At 35.4% G+C, this 15,656-nt stretch overlaps 2 protein-coding genes across 2 annotated transcripts; both read left to right on the top strand.

The window, feature by feature from the left end:
• Positions 1–330: 330 nt before the first annotated feature.
• On the top strand, positions 331–2,485 carry LOC7470249 (NAC domain-containing protein JA2L). Its single transcript, XM_002305073.4, has 3 exons — positions 331–833; positions 1,051–1,337; positions 1,766–2,485. The coding sequence occupies exons 1-3, from the start codon at positions 659–661 to the stop codon at positions 2,327–2,329; spliced, it is 1,026 nt and encodes a 341-aa protein (XP_002305109.1). The 5' UTR covers positions 331–658; the 3' UTR covers positions 2,330–2,485.
• Positions 2,486–6,086: 3,601 nt separating this feature from the next.
• LOC7470250 (uncharacterized) lies at positions 6,087–15,342 on the top strand. The gene is made up of 14 exons (XM_024599565.2): positions 6,087–6,508; positions 7,121–7,282; positions 7,556–7,621; positions 7,813–7,956; positions 8,072–8,185; positions 8,405–8,506; positions 8,618–8,803; positions 10,273–10,362; positions 10,428–10,562; positions 11,877–11,999; positions 12,738–12,823; positions 12,916–13,528; positions 13,639–13,716; positions 13,874–15,342. The coding sequence occupies exons 1-14, from the start codon at positions 6,236–6,238 to the stop codon at positions 14,912–14,914; spliced, it is 3,213 nt and encodes a 1,070-aa protein (XP_024455333.2). The 5' UTR covers positions 6,087–6,235; the 3' UTR covers positions 14,915–15,342.
• Positions 15,343–15,656: the final 314 nt, after the last annotated feature.

Raw genomic sequence — 15,656 nt, 5'->3', positions numbered from 1 at the left:
AATAGACTCTGATGTGATCATCATTTTGGGTCACTGCAACACTCAGGAGAGTAGGATTTATGAGAAAAAATAATAAATGAAAACAATGGAAGCAACAAAACCACTATATAATCTTCTGAATTTTTATCTCGCAAAATGTAGGTACCTGATCTCCATGCAGCCAATGAGCACGACTATACTAGGTTGTGATTACAAAATTTATCCAGAGGTTCTGTTTGGCAAATAATTAATTGTATATCGATAAAAACAAAGCTTGCCTTAACCTAACAGAAGAAGGAATAACTCATGCAAGAAAGGCACGTTATCGTGAAAGAAACTATTTGCATAGATACTTGCACAGTATTGAGATGATCAATTTCTCAAAAGGAATAGACAAAGAATGTTGACATGATGTACCTGTAGGAGAGGGGAGTAAGGAAATCTTGAATAGAAAAAGGAAAATATTATTAAATTCTGTGATGCATCATAGAATTAATTACTAGTCGCAAAAATAGTTACAAAGTACATTACCAAACAGAAAATAACATATCCGACGACTTCAGAAACCAACAATCATATAACAACAATTGTTGTTGAGACGATGTCTCCAAGATAATCCATTACCATTATAAAAAAAAAAAAAAGAGGAGAGCTTCGAAGTATCCTCTGCTATCTGGCAATGGAGAGAATGAACATGTCCAGTCCTGAGCTCCCTCCAGGATTCAGGTTTCATCCAACAGACCAGGAGCTTATCATCCATTATCTGAAGAAGAAGGTCTCATCTTCTTCATATCCGGAAGTTTCTATAATAGCAGACGTGGATATCTACAAGTTCAATCCATGGGACCTTCCAGGTGCTTTATTCATTCTTCTCAACTAATTTCTTACACAACAAAATATGCTTTTCTGTCACTCAAGCAGTACATATACGCTCTTAACTCGTAATAAAAGATAGGGATTTTCTTGCTTTTTTATTTTTCAAAACAAAAAAAGGAAATGTTTCTTGCTTTTGTTTGAGATATCTTGAAGCATTATTCTCTTCACTCATTGTTGTTCTGTTTACCTGTGCAGGAAAAGCCTTGTTTGGGGAGAATGAATGGTTTTTCTTCAGTCCTAGAGATAGGAAATATCCCAATGGTGTCCGTCCAAACAGAGCAGCAGGATCAGGTTACTGGAAAGCAACAGGAACCGATAAACCAATCCTCACCTCCAACGGATCACAGTGCCTTGGCGTGAAGAAAGCTCTAGTATTTTACAAGGGCCGGCCTCCAAAAGGCACGAAAACAAGTTGGTTGATGCTTGAGTACCGGCTTCTTGATGATACCCATCATCTGCATAGGCTCAGGGGGTCGATGCGAGTAAGTCTTGTAAGCTGTTCTTTAAGATAATACCTGTGAAAACAAAAAACAAGGAGTATTGTTGGTTGTGAGAGTATGGAGTAGAAACAGTATCATACATAGGTACATGGAACTGTATACTATAACCGCTTCTACGTATGATGAAACTTCTTGTTTCATGAAGGAAACTTCTAAATTAAAGACAATAATAAATAGATATCAAAGAAGTGGATTTGTTTTTCCTACGCTAACATTATGGCAACAAGATGACTTCTTATAATCAATACGTAGAAGCCTATGTACTAATCATTTTTTACCTTCTGTAGTTCAGTTCATTGAAAAATGAATACAATGATATATAACAGCTTCTATTTTCATCTTTTATTTTAAAATTATTCGTTTTTACCACAAAACTTTCACAGACTGACTCTTATGGTCTTCTTCTCTAGTTGGATGATTGGGTTTTATGCCGAGTTCGCCAGAAAAGTAACACGCAACAAAATGGAGAGAGTCTTTGCAGCAGTTTTGGCAGCTTCTCTCCATTTATTAGCTTCGGGTGCTTACAAGGTCAAGAAATGTTCAAGAAGAGCAATACCCTTAAAGACTATTATTATGATCTTCAGCCCTGTCTTCTGGCTCCTCCAGAAAGTAAAGAGGCAGATGAGCAAGAACTAGTTGAGTTCCAAGAAGTATCTCTAGGATACCCGATCTCAGGCGTGGATTCAAATTCTCAACCAACAATGGTCTCCACCGTCAAAGAGAGACTTGAATATATCAAGAAGATACTCTCCATCGGAGCTTTTGAAGAACTAGTGCCAGCAACTCCAAAGAAGAGGCTGCATGTATCCTCTTCGAATAAAGCAGAAAATGAGTGTCTTTTCGAGGAGACACCTTCACCACCGAAAAAGAGGCTGCATATATCCTCTTCAAATAATGCAACAAGTGAAAGCATTTTTGAAGTGTCTTCTCCTACTGTTTCAGCCTCATCTCAGCGGAGCTTTCAGAGCTCTTGAAATATATTTATCATCTAAAGCTCGTGGTCATGGTGATCAATAGCTATAGATTATCTATCTATCTAGATCTATACATGAAAGGTGAAACCACTTGGATAATAAAAACTAGTATTGTATGGAATTAGAATGCTATGTAGACAATTTATTAGCATGGTCTAGTGCTTGCTAAGTGGATCGTGTGTGCTTTCTTCCTTTCTTTTTCATTGTCAAGGATATTTTGACATGACAATTTTACTTATTGAAATTATGAAGAAAAGTCTCGAGACATTTTTCTCATTCAACATATAAATGGAACATATATAATATCAGTACAAATTGTCACTCCCCTTGAGATCTTTTCTCTTCAAACGATCAACATGTTCTTCAACACAAGAAATCTCCATGCTCCGTTGAGGATGAGTTGAATACCAATCTGTTTGCATCCTCAAAGAAAAAAAGACGATAATACTCAGATCATAATTATATTTAAATCCTGATATATACGCTAACCCAGCTAAATTAAAGATTTCAAGGTTTTACACAGACACACTACATTGTCATTACGAGGGAATTGAGGTTGTGATAATTAATGGTTGGAAACTACGTACTCATGAACTGTGCTAAACAAGATACAAGTGTGGACTTTATGCCATCCATTAACAAAAACCTTAGCGGAATCAAGGTTTTACACACAGGCACACCACATTGTGATTGAAATAGTGTAATTAAGTGTGGACTTTATGCCGGCTTCCTCTGACTTAACTTTGGTTTATTGATAGTTGAACTCTACTGTTTTATTTAATTTTTTTTTTTTTTTGTGTAGAGTTATCTTGGTTTTATAATTAAACTATAAATTTAACACATTAACTTGGGTTAGAGTTGGGTTTAATTCCACCCCTGATACTTAACTGCCACCTATATATAGCCAGTTAAGTATATCCACGAAGTAATTGTATATGATTAGTGAGCTTGATAATTAATTCAAGCTATTATGTTGTCAAAACAGCATCAACGTAGAAAGACTCTACTATTAAAGGGATAAATATGATTTTGGAGGGCTTTTAAACTTCAAAACTAATAAATAATTATAATCTTAATGCCCATGCATGTTAAGGATTCAGAGGAGTTAAGATCAATATTACACAAGTATCCTTAGTTTAATAATTAATCTCATTAATTTGGCTCATCCCCTTGCATATTGCAAACAAGAGAAAGGTTTGAACGTTATCATTCCTTTCTTTACTTTAATAACCTTACACTTCTTCTTTCGTATCCTTCCAAACCTAATAGCAAAAATGTGGCAGTTTGCAACCCGACCCACCAATCTGACCTAAACCTTCATGGCTGTCAAATTTGATTCAAGCTATAATTATCAAAGTGTAAGGGAATAATTAAGAGGTTGAATGAGAGACTTTGATGTGAATAAATTGTGTTCTTCCTCCATCAATGAGTTTGATGAGGAGTTCAAGGCAAATATACTTTCAGGATTCACTGAAGTTTTACCAGAAAATACTCAATAACAATTTTAAGAACAAGGAATGTATTATATTTTCTGGGTATGTAAACACTCTTGTTTGTAGTAGATTAATGACAAAATAATTAAGTCCCTTAATTAACTGGAAATGGTTAATAACCCTACTGTCTAATAGGTGAAAATTGATGCCACCATTTCTAAATTTGGTAGCGTCATTTCTTCACTACCTAAAAAACAAGCAAATTAACCATCTAGGTGGTGGTCCAGTGATAAGAGCTTGGAACCAAGAGATTTGCTTCCTCTGTGGTTTCAGGTTCGAGCCATGTAGTTGCTCATATGATGGCCACTGGAGGCTTACATGGTCGTTAACTTCAGGGCCCGTGAGATCAATCGAGGTGCGCGTAAGTTGGCCCGGACACCCATATTAAACTAAAAAAAAAGAACAAGCAAATTCGATGTCTTCGTTTCTCAATTCAGATCCACCGTTTCACTACTATTTAGATGTTTTGATCAATAAAATCGTCTTATAGACCATTACTTTTCACTCCTTGTTCCATTAGTTTTACAAGATAAAACCTTATACTATATTTTCATGTAATATGTTTATTTTTATATTTTAAAAGTGTTTTTGAAAGAAATAATTTATTTTATTTTTTTAAATTAATATATATAAAAGGAAAGGCATAAATTTCAACGCTAAAAAAAATTGGTTTGAAATTTTTGCTATCAAAAGGTTCTCCAAAATAATTTATCATTTATTTTTAATTAATTTTTAAAACATATTAATATTTTATGTTAAATTAAATACTTATGTTAAATCACAAAATACAGTATAGTTTTAACTTAAAATGTGAGTAAACCTCACATATAATTTGGCTTTAATAGGATCATTATATATTTTATAAACCAATTCCAAAGAGTAAAGAAAAACAAATAATTAAAAGAAAATCCAACAGGTGTAGTTGATTTATTGTTCCTGCACGAGATCTATTAAGACACAATTTAACACTGCTTCTATTTTGAACACTAAACAATTTTTTTTTAATTTAATTTTTTTGTATCGTATTTATTAGAAATTGAGCTTAATAATTTGTTTTGATTTTATTTTTATAAGCTTATAAAGATAAAATAAAAAAAAAATAACAACTATTTTGATACTAAGCTTGTTGTTCTATTTTGTAAAATAGAATTCAATTTAATTGGATAAAAAAAATTAAGATTTAAAGCATGAATTTGACAGTGAACAACAAAGCATTGTTTTTATTTTATTTTTACTGACACCATTTATTCCACGTTTTTTTGTTGGTTTTAGCCTGTAGAACTTTATCATTTTCATTTTAGGTCCGTTTCTAGCTTTTATATTTTAATTCAAAAATTTATTTTTATTTTGTTTCAGTCACTTGGTTTGATAGAAGAGAGTAACTCGTTAAGAAACTATCATTATTGACGAGAAGAGTTTTATTAAAGTAATTTTTATATTGTCAAAAAAAATTAGATCGAGATTAATAAAGATTTTTCTTTGATTTGATTTTATATTTTCAGATTAATTTAGATGTGTTTCAGTTGAGAGATTAAGTTGTTAAGACTATGAGAGTGTTTATTAAGTGTTTTTTTAATTAAAATAAATTGAAAATTATATTTTTGGATTAGAAAAATCCTAATTTGATTTTTTGATCAGAAAATTAGTGAAGCTTTTAAATTATTTTGTATTTTATAATATTTCAAAGAAATTATTATAATTTATTTATTTTCTATTTAATATAAATTTATACCTTTTTAGTACTTTTTAATTGTTTTAATATATTAATATTAAAATTAAAAATATTTAAAAAATTATTTTAATATATTTTTAAATAAAAAAAACTCTTAAAACAAGATTAACATTCCAACACCAACACCAACTCCAATCACAATTTTAGAAGTTAGATGGGGAGAAACCCAAAGGGAATTGCCAATACAATTGAATTAATCTTTCTTTATATTTTGAATACAATTTTTTATCCAAGTTATATCACGATAATGAATAATTAACAGGAATGTAAATGACAAGTGATCCAAATTCAATTCTCAAATTAAAAAGAAAACTTAAATTCAAATTTAAGCAATAATTATAATAATAAAAATAAAAATCCTAACAATGTAAAAAATTCTATTAATAAACATTTCCATATGTTCCTAAAGATTCAATCTTATAAACAATGAGAAAAAAAATAAAAAAGGATTAAACAATAGCCAGGCCAAGCTGTTAGCTTTATTTCCACGCTGTCGTGCTGACCCTCGAAAGAACCGTGGAGGTGTTTGTCTCTCCACTCATCCACTCCTTTAAAAATCTCAAAGCCGCTTCTTTATGTCCCTTTCCCTCCCCCAATTTTGAACCACAAAGCAAGCAAGAAAGCAAGAAAATCAAAAGCATAAACCCCATCGCTAACAAACTCACAGCAAAAGCGCACGAGATGTTCAAAATCTTTAGAGGAAGAGATACCACCGCCGACTCCTCACCGCAGTCATCCTACTCGCCTTCGTCTTCGTCCTCCTTGTCGCCGTCCCCGTCGTCTCCTCCTGTCACCGGACCGGCGAGGCCGATCCGACTTGTTTACTATGATGAGAAAGGGAAGTTCCGGATGGATTCAGAAGCGGTGGCTGCTCTCCAGCTTGTTAAGGAACCAATCGGTGTTGTTTCGGTTTGCGGTCGCTCTCGACAGGGAAAAAGCTTTATTTTGAATCAGGTTAGTGAACTATTTATGGTTTTTTGGTTGGTGAAAGTTTGGGGTTTTTAGGGTTTGTGATATTTTAGGGATTTAATTGGGATGGCGTTAGGATTTTGGTAGTGGAAAAGTTGAGAATTACGAAATGCAGTGTTTCTTCCGAGTTGAAGTGATTAAGTGCATGAATTGTTTCATTGAAAGGTTAGCTTGAAGATAAATAATGGAATGGAAGTGAAGAGGTAGTGATTTTTCACCTCCTTGAGTAATTAAGTGCATGGAATGGAAATTTATATAGTATGGGTTCTAGTCTTTTATTATTCTTTTTGTGTTCCTTATAATTTGGGCTTTTTTCGAAAGCAAGATTTGTTGAAAGTGCTAAGTTACGCCTGCCTTGTTTTCTTTGTTCAGTTTTAGAGGCTTCAATTACATTTATGAGTTACACATTTTGTATCAGATGCCATGTATCATTCTCTTAACTAAAATGTAAATTAGCAGATTTATCACTCAATGTCTGCTTGAATTTTGTGTTGTAGCTTATTTTAGAGTTACAAGTTATGACATTCCATTTCTGCATCAGATCTCATGTATTGGTTATTTTAACTAAGAGGTATACTTGGACTTTGTGTATTGTAGCTTCTTGGCAGGAGTAGTGGATTTCAAGTAGCTTCCACTCATCGGCCATGTACCAAAGGACTTTGGTTATGGAGTGCGCCTTTAAAGAGAACTGCTCTTGATGGAACTGAGTACAATCTTTTACTGTTAGATAGTGAAGGCATAGATGCCTTTGATCAAACGGTAAGCCCATTTACTTTATAAGGATCAACTGATAAAATTATCTTGTTGGTTGTGTTTGAGCAGTTCCAGAACTGATGGACTGGATTTTAATGAATTTCATTACTCATAGAATGTTGTAGTCTGTGATTCCTTCTTATTTATAATTAACACCATATCCTTTTTATTCTTCATTTCCACTCATCTGCTCTTTTGAATTACACAGTAATCGTTCAATTATTCCTGTTCTTGTATTTTGTCACCATGTGAACTCAATCTATAATTCCTCTTTGACAGGGGACATACAGCACTCAGATATTCTCCTTAGCTGTCCTACTATCCAGTATGTTCATTTACAATCAGGTAAGGGAAAGACCTTAGCCTTCCTGACTAAAATTTCTTGTTTGTGTTTAGTTGATTTCTGTTAAAGGTACCTTTTTTGTCATGTTATAATGCATTTGGGGGATTCACAATTAATCTTTGCTGTTAATATTGTCTCATCTCTCTCTTTGCACTGGATTTTTTATTTGTTGGCCTGTTTATGTTCTATTTAGATGGGTGGTATAGATGAAGCAGCACTTGATCGACTCTCTCTTGTCACTCAAATGACCAAACATATTCGTGTCAGAGCTTCTGGAGGAAGGAGTTCAGCTTCTGAACTTGGACAGTTCTCCCCAATCTTTGTTTGGCTTCTAAGGGTATTATTTTCTCATATTTAATTTCATATGGCATATTGATTCCTGTTTTGTTTTGAAATATTAACTTTTAATTTTACATAAAACCCTTAAAATGGTTTGCCTGATTCCTGTGCAGGATTTTTATCTAGATTTAGTAGAGGATAACAAGAGAATAACACCCCGTGACTATCTAGAGCTTGCTCTAAGACCAGTTCAGGGAAGTGGAAAAGATATAGCTGCTAAGAACGAGGTAAGTTCTAGTTCTTTCTAACTGCATTTTTTTTTCTTAAGAGCATGGACTCCTTTGCAAAGGATCCTCTACTTTGTCAGATATTTGGACAGGATTTTTTAGATATCCTTTTTCTAGGCTTATCTTACCTGAGTTGTGCTGGTCTATGGAGCACTGGAGTTTCTTTTGCTATTTTTTCATGTTCGAGGTTAACTAATTATGCATTGATAATGGTCATAGATTCGGGACTCTATTAGAGCTCTATTTCCAGACAGAGAATGCTTCCCCCTTGTGCGGCCTTTGAACAATGAAAATGATCTCCAGCGTATGGATCAAATATCGGTTAGTACCTTATGCTATGTGTGCTTCTCCTTCTCTCTTTCATACACATGCACATTCTTATCTTCTCTTACTGGTGCACCATGTGTATTGAAGCCCTTTTTTCATATGCAGTTAGATAAACTAAGGCCTGAATTTAGAGCTGGGCTGGATGCATTGACAAAATTTGTTTTTGAGAGAACAAGGCCCAAGCAAGTTGGCGCTACTGTAATGACAGGCCCAATCCTTGTTGGTATTACAGAATCTTACCTGGAGGCTCTCAATAATGGTGCTGTCCCAACAATATCTTCTTCATGGCAGGTATGCATCCTGATTTGAATATTTTTTTTCAAATCATGAAAAGTTAATATAGCAGATGCCGTAGTCCACATGTAACCCTCAAATATTCATTAAATTTCTTTAATCCATACACCACATTGTTGGGTATCTGTATCAAGGTGGATGAATTGTTTTCCCCTGGAAAATGAAATTAGATTGTATTTCCTGTTCTACATGCCTGAAACTCAAATCAGATGAATCTGTCTACTCATGAATGGACCTATATTATTTGAAAACAAAAGTGTATAACTTATTTTGTTAGCTCAATCAATACATATGATCTTGGATTATTAGTTATTATCTGAAAGCCTAAATTATTATTATGCTTCCTTGTGTTTTTCTGACTAAATCTAAGGCTGTCAAGTTTCCTGTACTGAACATTGTCGCAAGGTTATAAATGAGTTTAAGCACATGTTTATAGGTAAATTAAATCCTGTGTCCTAAAAATGAATATTTAAATGATGAAAACAGTTATCCAAACCAGCTTATAGTCTCTCTTGAAGCTTGGCTAGTTGACATGGAGTGGACAAAACATGACAGAACATTGGCATAAACCAAATGGTTTATGTGATAGCATATGTGAAGATGTTTTAAATTATTCCATCATTAAGCTGGTGTGAAGAAATTGTTAATCTGCAGTTGAATTTGGAGCAATATATAAGCATTTGACCTAAAGCCAACTGATTTTGCTAAGAATCCAAAATCCCATCTCTCTTTCTGTGCTCCTTGCAGTTTATAATCAGCTATTATTTTCTTTTAATATCTCATGTCATGGAAAGCAGATGCAAAAGTGACAGCTAAGTGTTGGCAATGTGTGTAAGTATCAACATGTAATTTTCTTAAGAGTAGGAGTCACATGGTTATTATTATTTACCGATACAGCAACAATATCTTTATGGGTAAATCGGTCTAAGAACTTAAAATTCAATAATACAAGCCTGTATATGCTTAAGTCTCCTGCTTCTTCTTTGTTGTCATCTTCAGGCAGGAGGTGTAAATTGGAAAAGGAGAAGGAAAAGGTCATAGGTTTTTCATCAAACATGATCAGAATATGACAAGTCATAGATTCAATATATGTTTTGAATTTGTGAAAGTACAATGTTAATCAAATAATTGGAAAGAAAGTGATATTAATTTCTATTTTACTGACCACTAAATTGTATGAGCAAATAGATGCTGGATCCACACTCAGAATCCTTATCACACTTTGAATGTGGAGATTCACCCCCTTTGGTTGATTCTGTGATCTTGTTTTTTCTACTTACTTCTCTGTTTTAATCATGTGGTACATAAATATGCATGATTCAAAGTGCTTTTACAAACTAATATAGAATTTACAAACGGGATAAAAACTTCTAATCTCAAAAAGTTCTTGAAAGAAGTTTCAATAAAGCAGCAGATCCTATTATAATTTTCTTTTTCATTTTTCTTCATCTCTAATTGTTTATCAGAGTGTTGAAGAAGCTGAGTGTAGGCGAGCATATGACACTGCTACAGAAATTTATATGTCGAGTTTTGACCGTTCGAAGCCACCTGAGGAAGTAAGTGATGCTCACCTCGTACTTATTTGAAGGTTTCCATCATTTTCTAAGTTTTGCAACTGTAGGTTTTTTTGAGAGAATCACATGATGAAGCGGTTCAAAAATCACTGGCTGCATTTAATGCTGCCGCTGTGGGGATTGGTTCAGCAAGGAAGAAGTACGAAGGGCTTCTCCAGAAATTCTTCAGAAGAGCATTAGAGGTAACAAATATTTAGGGTACTATGCCTTGCATGATGGGTTATTGTATTTGGACCTTAGGTTTTAAAGTTACTCTAGTGCTTGTAAGCTATAAAGTGTAGAGAAGACAAACAAAAAAAATACTTAAAAAGTTTTGCAAAACGACATGGAAAGGACATAGAAACCAATTGATTTGCATGGCATCAACTTGGGCTGCATGTTGGATTACTCAAAGGCATGAGCTGTGGCCTGGAGATGTGAGCGTTGAATCAGTCCAATAATTTTTTCCAGTTTCTGAGAGTTAACTGGTCAAACTTAATCTTGTTGGAAGATTTACATCATATGAGGCAACATGTGCTACTAGAAATATTTACTGATTGCATGATAACTTTTAATTAGGTTTTGGTTGTTTTTGTCTGTTCTAATCATCTATAATGTATGTCATTGCAAAAAGTATTTTACATAATCTATTAGTGTGTCCTGATTGATTATTCATTTATGTTATATGGATGCTTATGTGTTACCATCCATCGAACATCCATGTTATAGTTTATACGTCAACTATCACTGTTCTTATATCTTGCCACCGGGTAGGTATAACCTTCACTGTAGTGTTGATATTTATGTGTCTGGGTGGTTGGTGGTTTCTTTTGCCACCCCACAAACATTGAGGTGGCTTATGGTGTTTGTATGTGCATAGCAGATTTTGTTACCTTGTTTAGGTCTTTGGAGGTAATACACACGCACATCTGTTCTGTCAAAAACATGAAGCAAACCAACAAATATTAGGTGTCTTTACAGATGCCTACCTGGCCACATGCAAAAACAGGGCCATGCTGTAAGGGGAACCAGCTTTAGCATTCCTATGAGACACTAAGCTTCTCTTTGTGTGCTGATTTTGCTAGCAAGTGCACTTCCTGTACAATGCTCTATCTAAATTAGTGACATAGAAGTGTGATAGCTTTGCATAGAGAGTTCTGAATCATAACGATGAGTGAGAGACCTAACAAGCTCCAGGGTCCAGCATTGCTTCAGGGTCCCACACAACAAAGAGACCTAACAAGCCAAAACATTCATCATGGCAATCAAAACTTTTTTTCCTTTGCATATTAGCTAGGGTTAGAACAGTTCCTGGGTTTATCTAATTGATGGCTGGAAAAATTGTTAAAATTATGCAGACCATGGAGTGTGGTTGCCAAGTTACTAGAAGTTGTGATATAACTTTTGTTTTTGTTAAAGCAGCAGGTGGTTTCTTTTCCATAAAAAGGGAGTTAGATTTTGTATAGGATTACTAGTTGGTACATATATATATTGATTGAAAATGGCTTCTGATGCAGGATTACAAGAGGAATGCTTTTATGGAGGCAGACTTGAGATGTTCAAATGCTATACAAAACATGGAAAAGAGACTGAGAGCAGCCTGTCACGCTTCTGATGCCAACATAGATAACATTGTGAAAGTAAGCATTTTCTTAGTTGTCTTATTGATTCTGCATGAAGTGAGGGGCCTCAAAGTTTGGTTACTTGGAATTCTATGCCTCTCTGTCTCTCATTGTAGGCTACTGGTAATATGTTTGAGTTTGTTAGAGGCCTCAAGTTTTTTTTTTTATTTGAGATAATATGTAAAATTAGACAGTAAAACTGCGTTCAATAGGTTTGGATGGGTCAATGCAAGGTCTGGGTTAGCACATGAAGCCTCTTCATTTGTTCTTTCCTCTTTCAACTTCCCCAGACATGCTATCCAGATGTCATTAAGATCTTAGGCCTGCAGACGTGATTATTTGTCTGTGTCATGAACTGGTTTCATTGAATTATACTTTCTGATTTATTAAGATGTTGCTGAAAGAGCTGTTGATTTGGAGTAGCTGGAGGAAAAATTAAGGAATTCTGGCATATGCTTTTACATATTACTGTGATATTCAATGATAAATCTGCTGATGAAGCCAAGCTAGATGAGCTGTGATCAACTCGTGCTTGAGCTGTCAAATGCACATGTACATGTCTGTCATTGATGAAAAGCTATTTAGTTATATTAGTGTCCCAGTTATGTATGGATAACATGAATATTGCATAAGAGATGAGGCAAGCTGTATCTCCCTTGCCTGGGGGGCTTAGTTAGTAATTCACTTAAAATGACGTTCCAGACTTGTTATGTGGTTTATGGCAGTGTATTGAACTGGTTTGTGAGTGTCATGCAGGTCCTTGATGGTCTTCTATCTGAATATGAGACATCTTGTCATGGCCCAGGGAAATGGCAGAAATTAGCAATGTTCCTACAACAAAGGTCTGGATCTCATTCTCCCTTTCGGTTGTTTTAAGGTTTTCATTTTCTATTTTTTCCATCTTTTTATAAACAAAAACTATTTCAATCCCCAGTTTGGAAGGTTCAATACTTGACCTTGCAAAGCGGCTTAATGATAAAATTGGATCCGAGAAGAGTTCTCTTATGCTGAGATGTCACTCAATGGAGGATAAAATGGCATTACTTCACAAGCAGCTAGAAGCTAGTGAGAAAGACAAGTCTGAATATATGAAGCGCTATGATGAAGCTATTAATGAAAAGAAGAAGCTTGCTGATGACTATATGAGGCGCATAAATGATTTACAAAGTAATCGCGGCTCATTGGATGAGAGGTGTTCTAGCTTAGTGAAAGCATTGGAATCTGCCAAGCAAGAAACATCGAATTGGAAAAGAAAACATGATCAAGTGTTATCAAAGCAGAAAGCTGATGAAGAGCAGGCAGCTTCAGAGATTGCAATACTCAAGTCACGGAGCAGTGCTTCTGAAGCAAGGTTGGCTGCAGCTCATGAACAAACAAGGTCAGCTGAAGAAGATGCAGCAGAGTGGAAACGGAAGTATGACATTGCTGTAAGAGAGACAAAAGCTGCTCTAGAGAAGGCGGCAAATGTGCAAGAAAGAACTAATAAAGAAACACAACTGAGGGAAGATGCACTGCGGGAAGAATTTTCTAGCCATTTGGTTGTTAAGGTAATTGTTTCTGACACAGGCACTTGTGCTTGTGTACGGAGCAAAAATTTATAATTGTTGTTTCTTTATACGACCAGAAATTTATGATTTCTATATCAATGGATATGCAGGAAGATGAAATAAAGGAAAAGAACAGGAGAATTGAGTATGCGGAGCAGTGTTTGACTGCTTTAAATTTGGAGCTAAAGGTATGCTTCTTGGAGCCCGTGACTGGGCAATAACCATTATATCCCCCCCTCCCCCACCACCACCAAATATGCATGCACCTTGGGTGAAAAACCTTATGGTGGTCACAATTTGTCCGTTGGCACTTGCGGCAATTTAACTGTAACAAGTCCTTTGCAGGCTGCTGAGTCAAAAATGAAGAGTTATGGCACTGAAATATCATCCCTGAAGCTTGAAATTAAAGAGTTGGTTGAGAAGCTAGAGACTGCAAATACTAAGGCCCAATCTTATGACAAAGAAGCTAGGATTCTGGAACAAGAGAAGATCCATCTGGAGCAAAGGTATCAATCTGAGTTTGAGAGGTTTGCAGAAGTCCAGGAAAGGTGTAATCATGCTGAAAAAGAATGTAAGAGGGCTACGGAATTAGCTGATAAAGCAAGAGCTGATGCAGTATCTGCTCAAAAGGAAAAAAATGAGTTTCAGAAATTGGCAATGGAAAGATTAGCCCAAATTGAGAGGGCTCAGAGGCATATTGAAAGTTTGGACAGACAGAAAAATAATTTGGCTGGTGAACTTGAAAGAGTTCGTGTGTCGGAGTTGGATGCTGTCTCGAAAGTTTCATTACTAGAAGCTAGAGTAGAAGAAAGGGAGAAAGAAATAGAGTCACTTTTGAAATCAAACAATGAGGAGAGGGCTAGCACAGTTAAAGCACTTCAAGATCTTCTGGAAGATGAACGTAAAGCCCACAGTGTTGCAAATAAGAGAGCCGAAGACTTCTCTCTTCAGTTGGAAGTGGCACGGGCTAAACTCGATGCCCTTCAACAGGAGTTTACTTCAGTTCGTCTGAATGAATCAGCATTGGATAATAAGCTTAAGGCTGCTTCCCATGGCAAACGATTTAGAACTGATAATGTTGAAATGGGTGGAGGATCTGTTCAAGACGCTGTCACAAATGACAGGAGAGTAAATAAGAGGTCTAGGAGTACAACCAGCCCTGTAATGTTTACACAGCCAGAAGATGGTGGTTCAGTGTTTAAGGGGGATGATGATGATAATCAGAGTCAGCAAACTGGCCAGGAAGATTATAAAAAGTTTACTGCTCAGAAGCTAAGGCAGGAACTCACAAAACACAATTTTGGTGCCGAGCTCCTTCAGTTGCGAAACAACAACAAGAAAGACGTCCTTGCTTTATATGAGAAATGTGTTCTTCGGAAGTCATGAGAGTTTCATTATCGACATGTACAGGGGTGGTTTGTGTAGTTTAATAGGAGTGTTAGCGAATAGAATAGAGGTGTTTTATGCTCTAAATCGGTTGATTATCTGTAGATTCTCCTAGTTTTGGTACCAAATACCAAGTTAGAAAAAATATTTTGCTGGAACGAACGGGGCTTGTTCATGCCGCATTGAGGGTGAGGTTTATGGTTTTTTTTTTGTTTTTCTTGGTCTTTTGAATCTAAACCCCCGTAAGATATATTTATTTGAGTTCGCTTACGGTGGGCCAACCTGATCCGTAGTTGGGGTTCCTGGAGTCTGGACAGCTTGCATGTAACCACTGTCGCCCTGTTAGCTCTAGGATAGAAGATTATGGAGTGAACTTTATTATGGTTTCAGTCTTATTTTGATGTTCTTAAGTTTACTTGTGTGCATAATTCTCTGTTCCAAAGCGAGGTATGTGTCAATAGTCTTGTTGCAAATGAGTTTCCATTCTCTCTTTCCTTTTCTTTTTCGAGAGAATGAATATTGGAATAGGTTTTAAGGAGATACGCTTGTTTCTTGAAAAAAATCCTCAAGGCTAATCTGATCACTGCTGTTGGTTGGCACAAGCCTCTAAAATAAAGCTGACTCGTAAAAATCTCCTTGTAATTAACTTGTGTTTGGTCTTAAAGAATTGCTGATCATGTGTCCGTCTTTGAAGCGTGTTCCTGTCCACACTGAACTGATGAGGACTTCCCATAGAATAGAA

This window comes from Populus trichocarpa, chromosome 4, assembly GCF_000002775.5.
Source record: "Populus trichocarpa isolate Nisqually-1 chromosome 4, P.trichocarpa_v4.1, whole genome shotgun sequence".
Taxonomy (NCBI): Eukaryota; Viridiplantae; Streptophyta; class Magnoliopsida; order Malpighiales; family Salicaceae; genus Populus; species Populus trichocarpa.
The sequence above is the reverse complement of the archived record's forward strand: the minus strand, read 5'-3'. Positions and strand labels throughout refer to the sequence as shown.

Bases quoted from the DNA above. Each gene is read 5' to 3' on its own strand.
- LOC7470250 (XM_024599565.2), top strand. From the start codon at position 6,236: ATGTTCAAAATCTTTAGAGGAAGAGATACCACCGCCGACTCCTCACCG. The intron at 7,957-8,071 runs GTATTATTTTCT...ATTCCTGTGCAG, and splicing joins TCTTTGTTTGGCTTCTAAGG to GATTTTTATCTAGATTTAGT. The intron at 12,000-12,737 runs GTAAGCATTTTC...AGTGTCATGCAG, and splicing joins ACATAGATAACATTGTGAAA to GTCCTTGATGGTCTTCTATC.
- LOC7470249 (XM_002305073.4), top strand. From the start codon at position 659: ATGGAGAGAATGAACATGTCCAGTCCTGAGCTCCCTCCAGGATTCAGG. The intron at 834-1,050 runs GTGCTTTATTCA...TTACCTGTGCAG, and splicing joins CAATCCATGGGACCTTCCAG to GAAAAGCCTTGTTTGGGGAG. The intron at 1,338-1,765 runs GTAAGTCTTGTA...CTTCTTCTCTAG, and splicing joins GGCTCAGGGGGTCGATGCGA to TTGGATGATTGGGTTTTATG.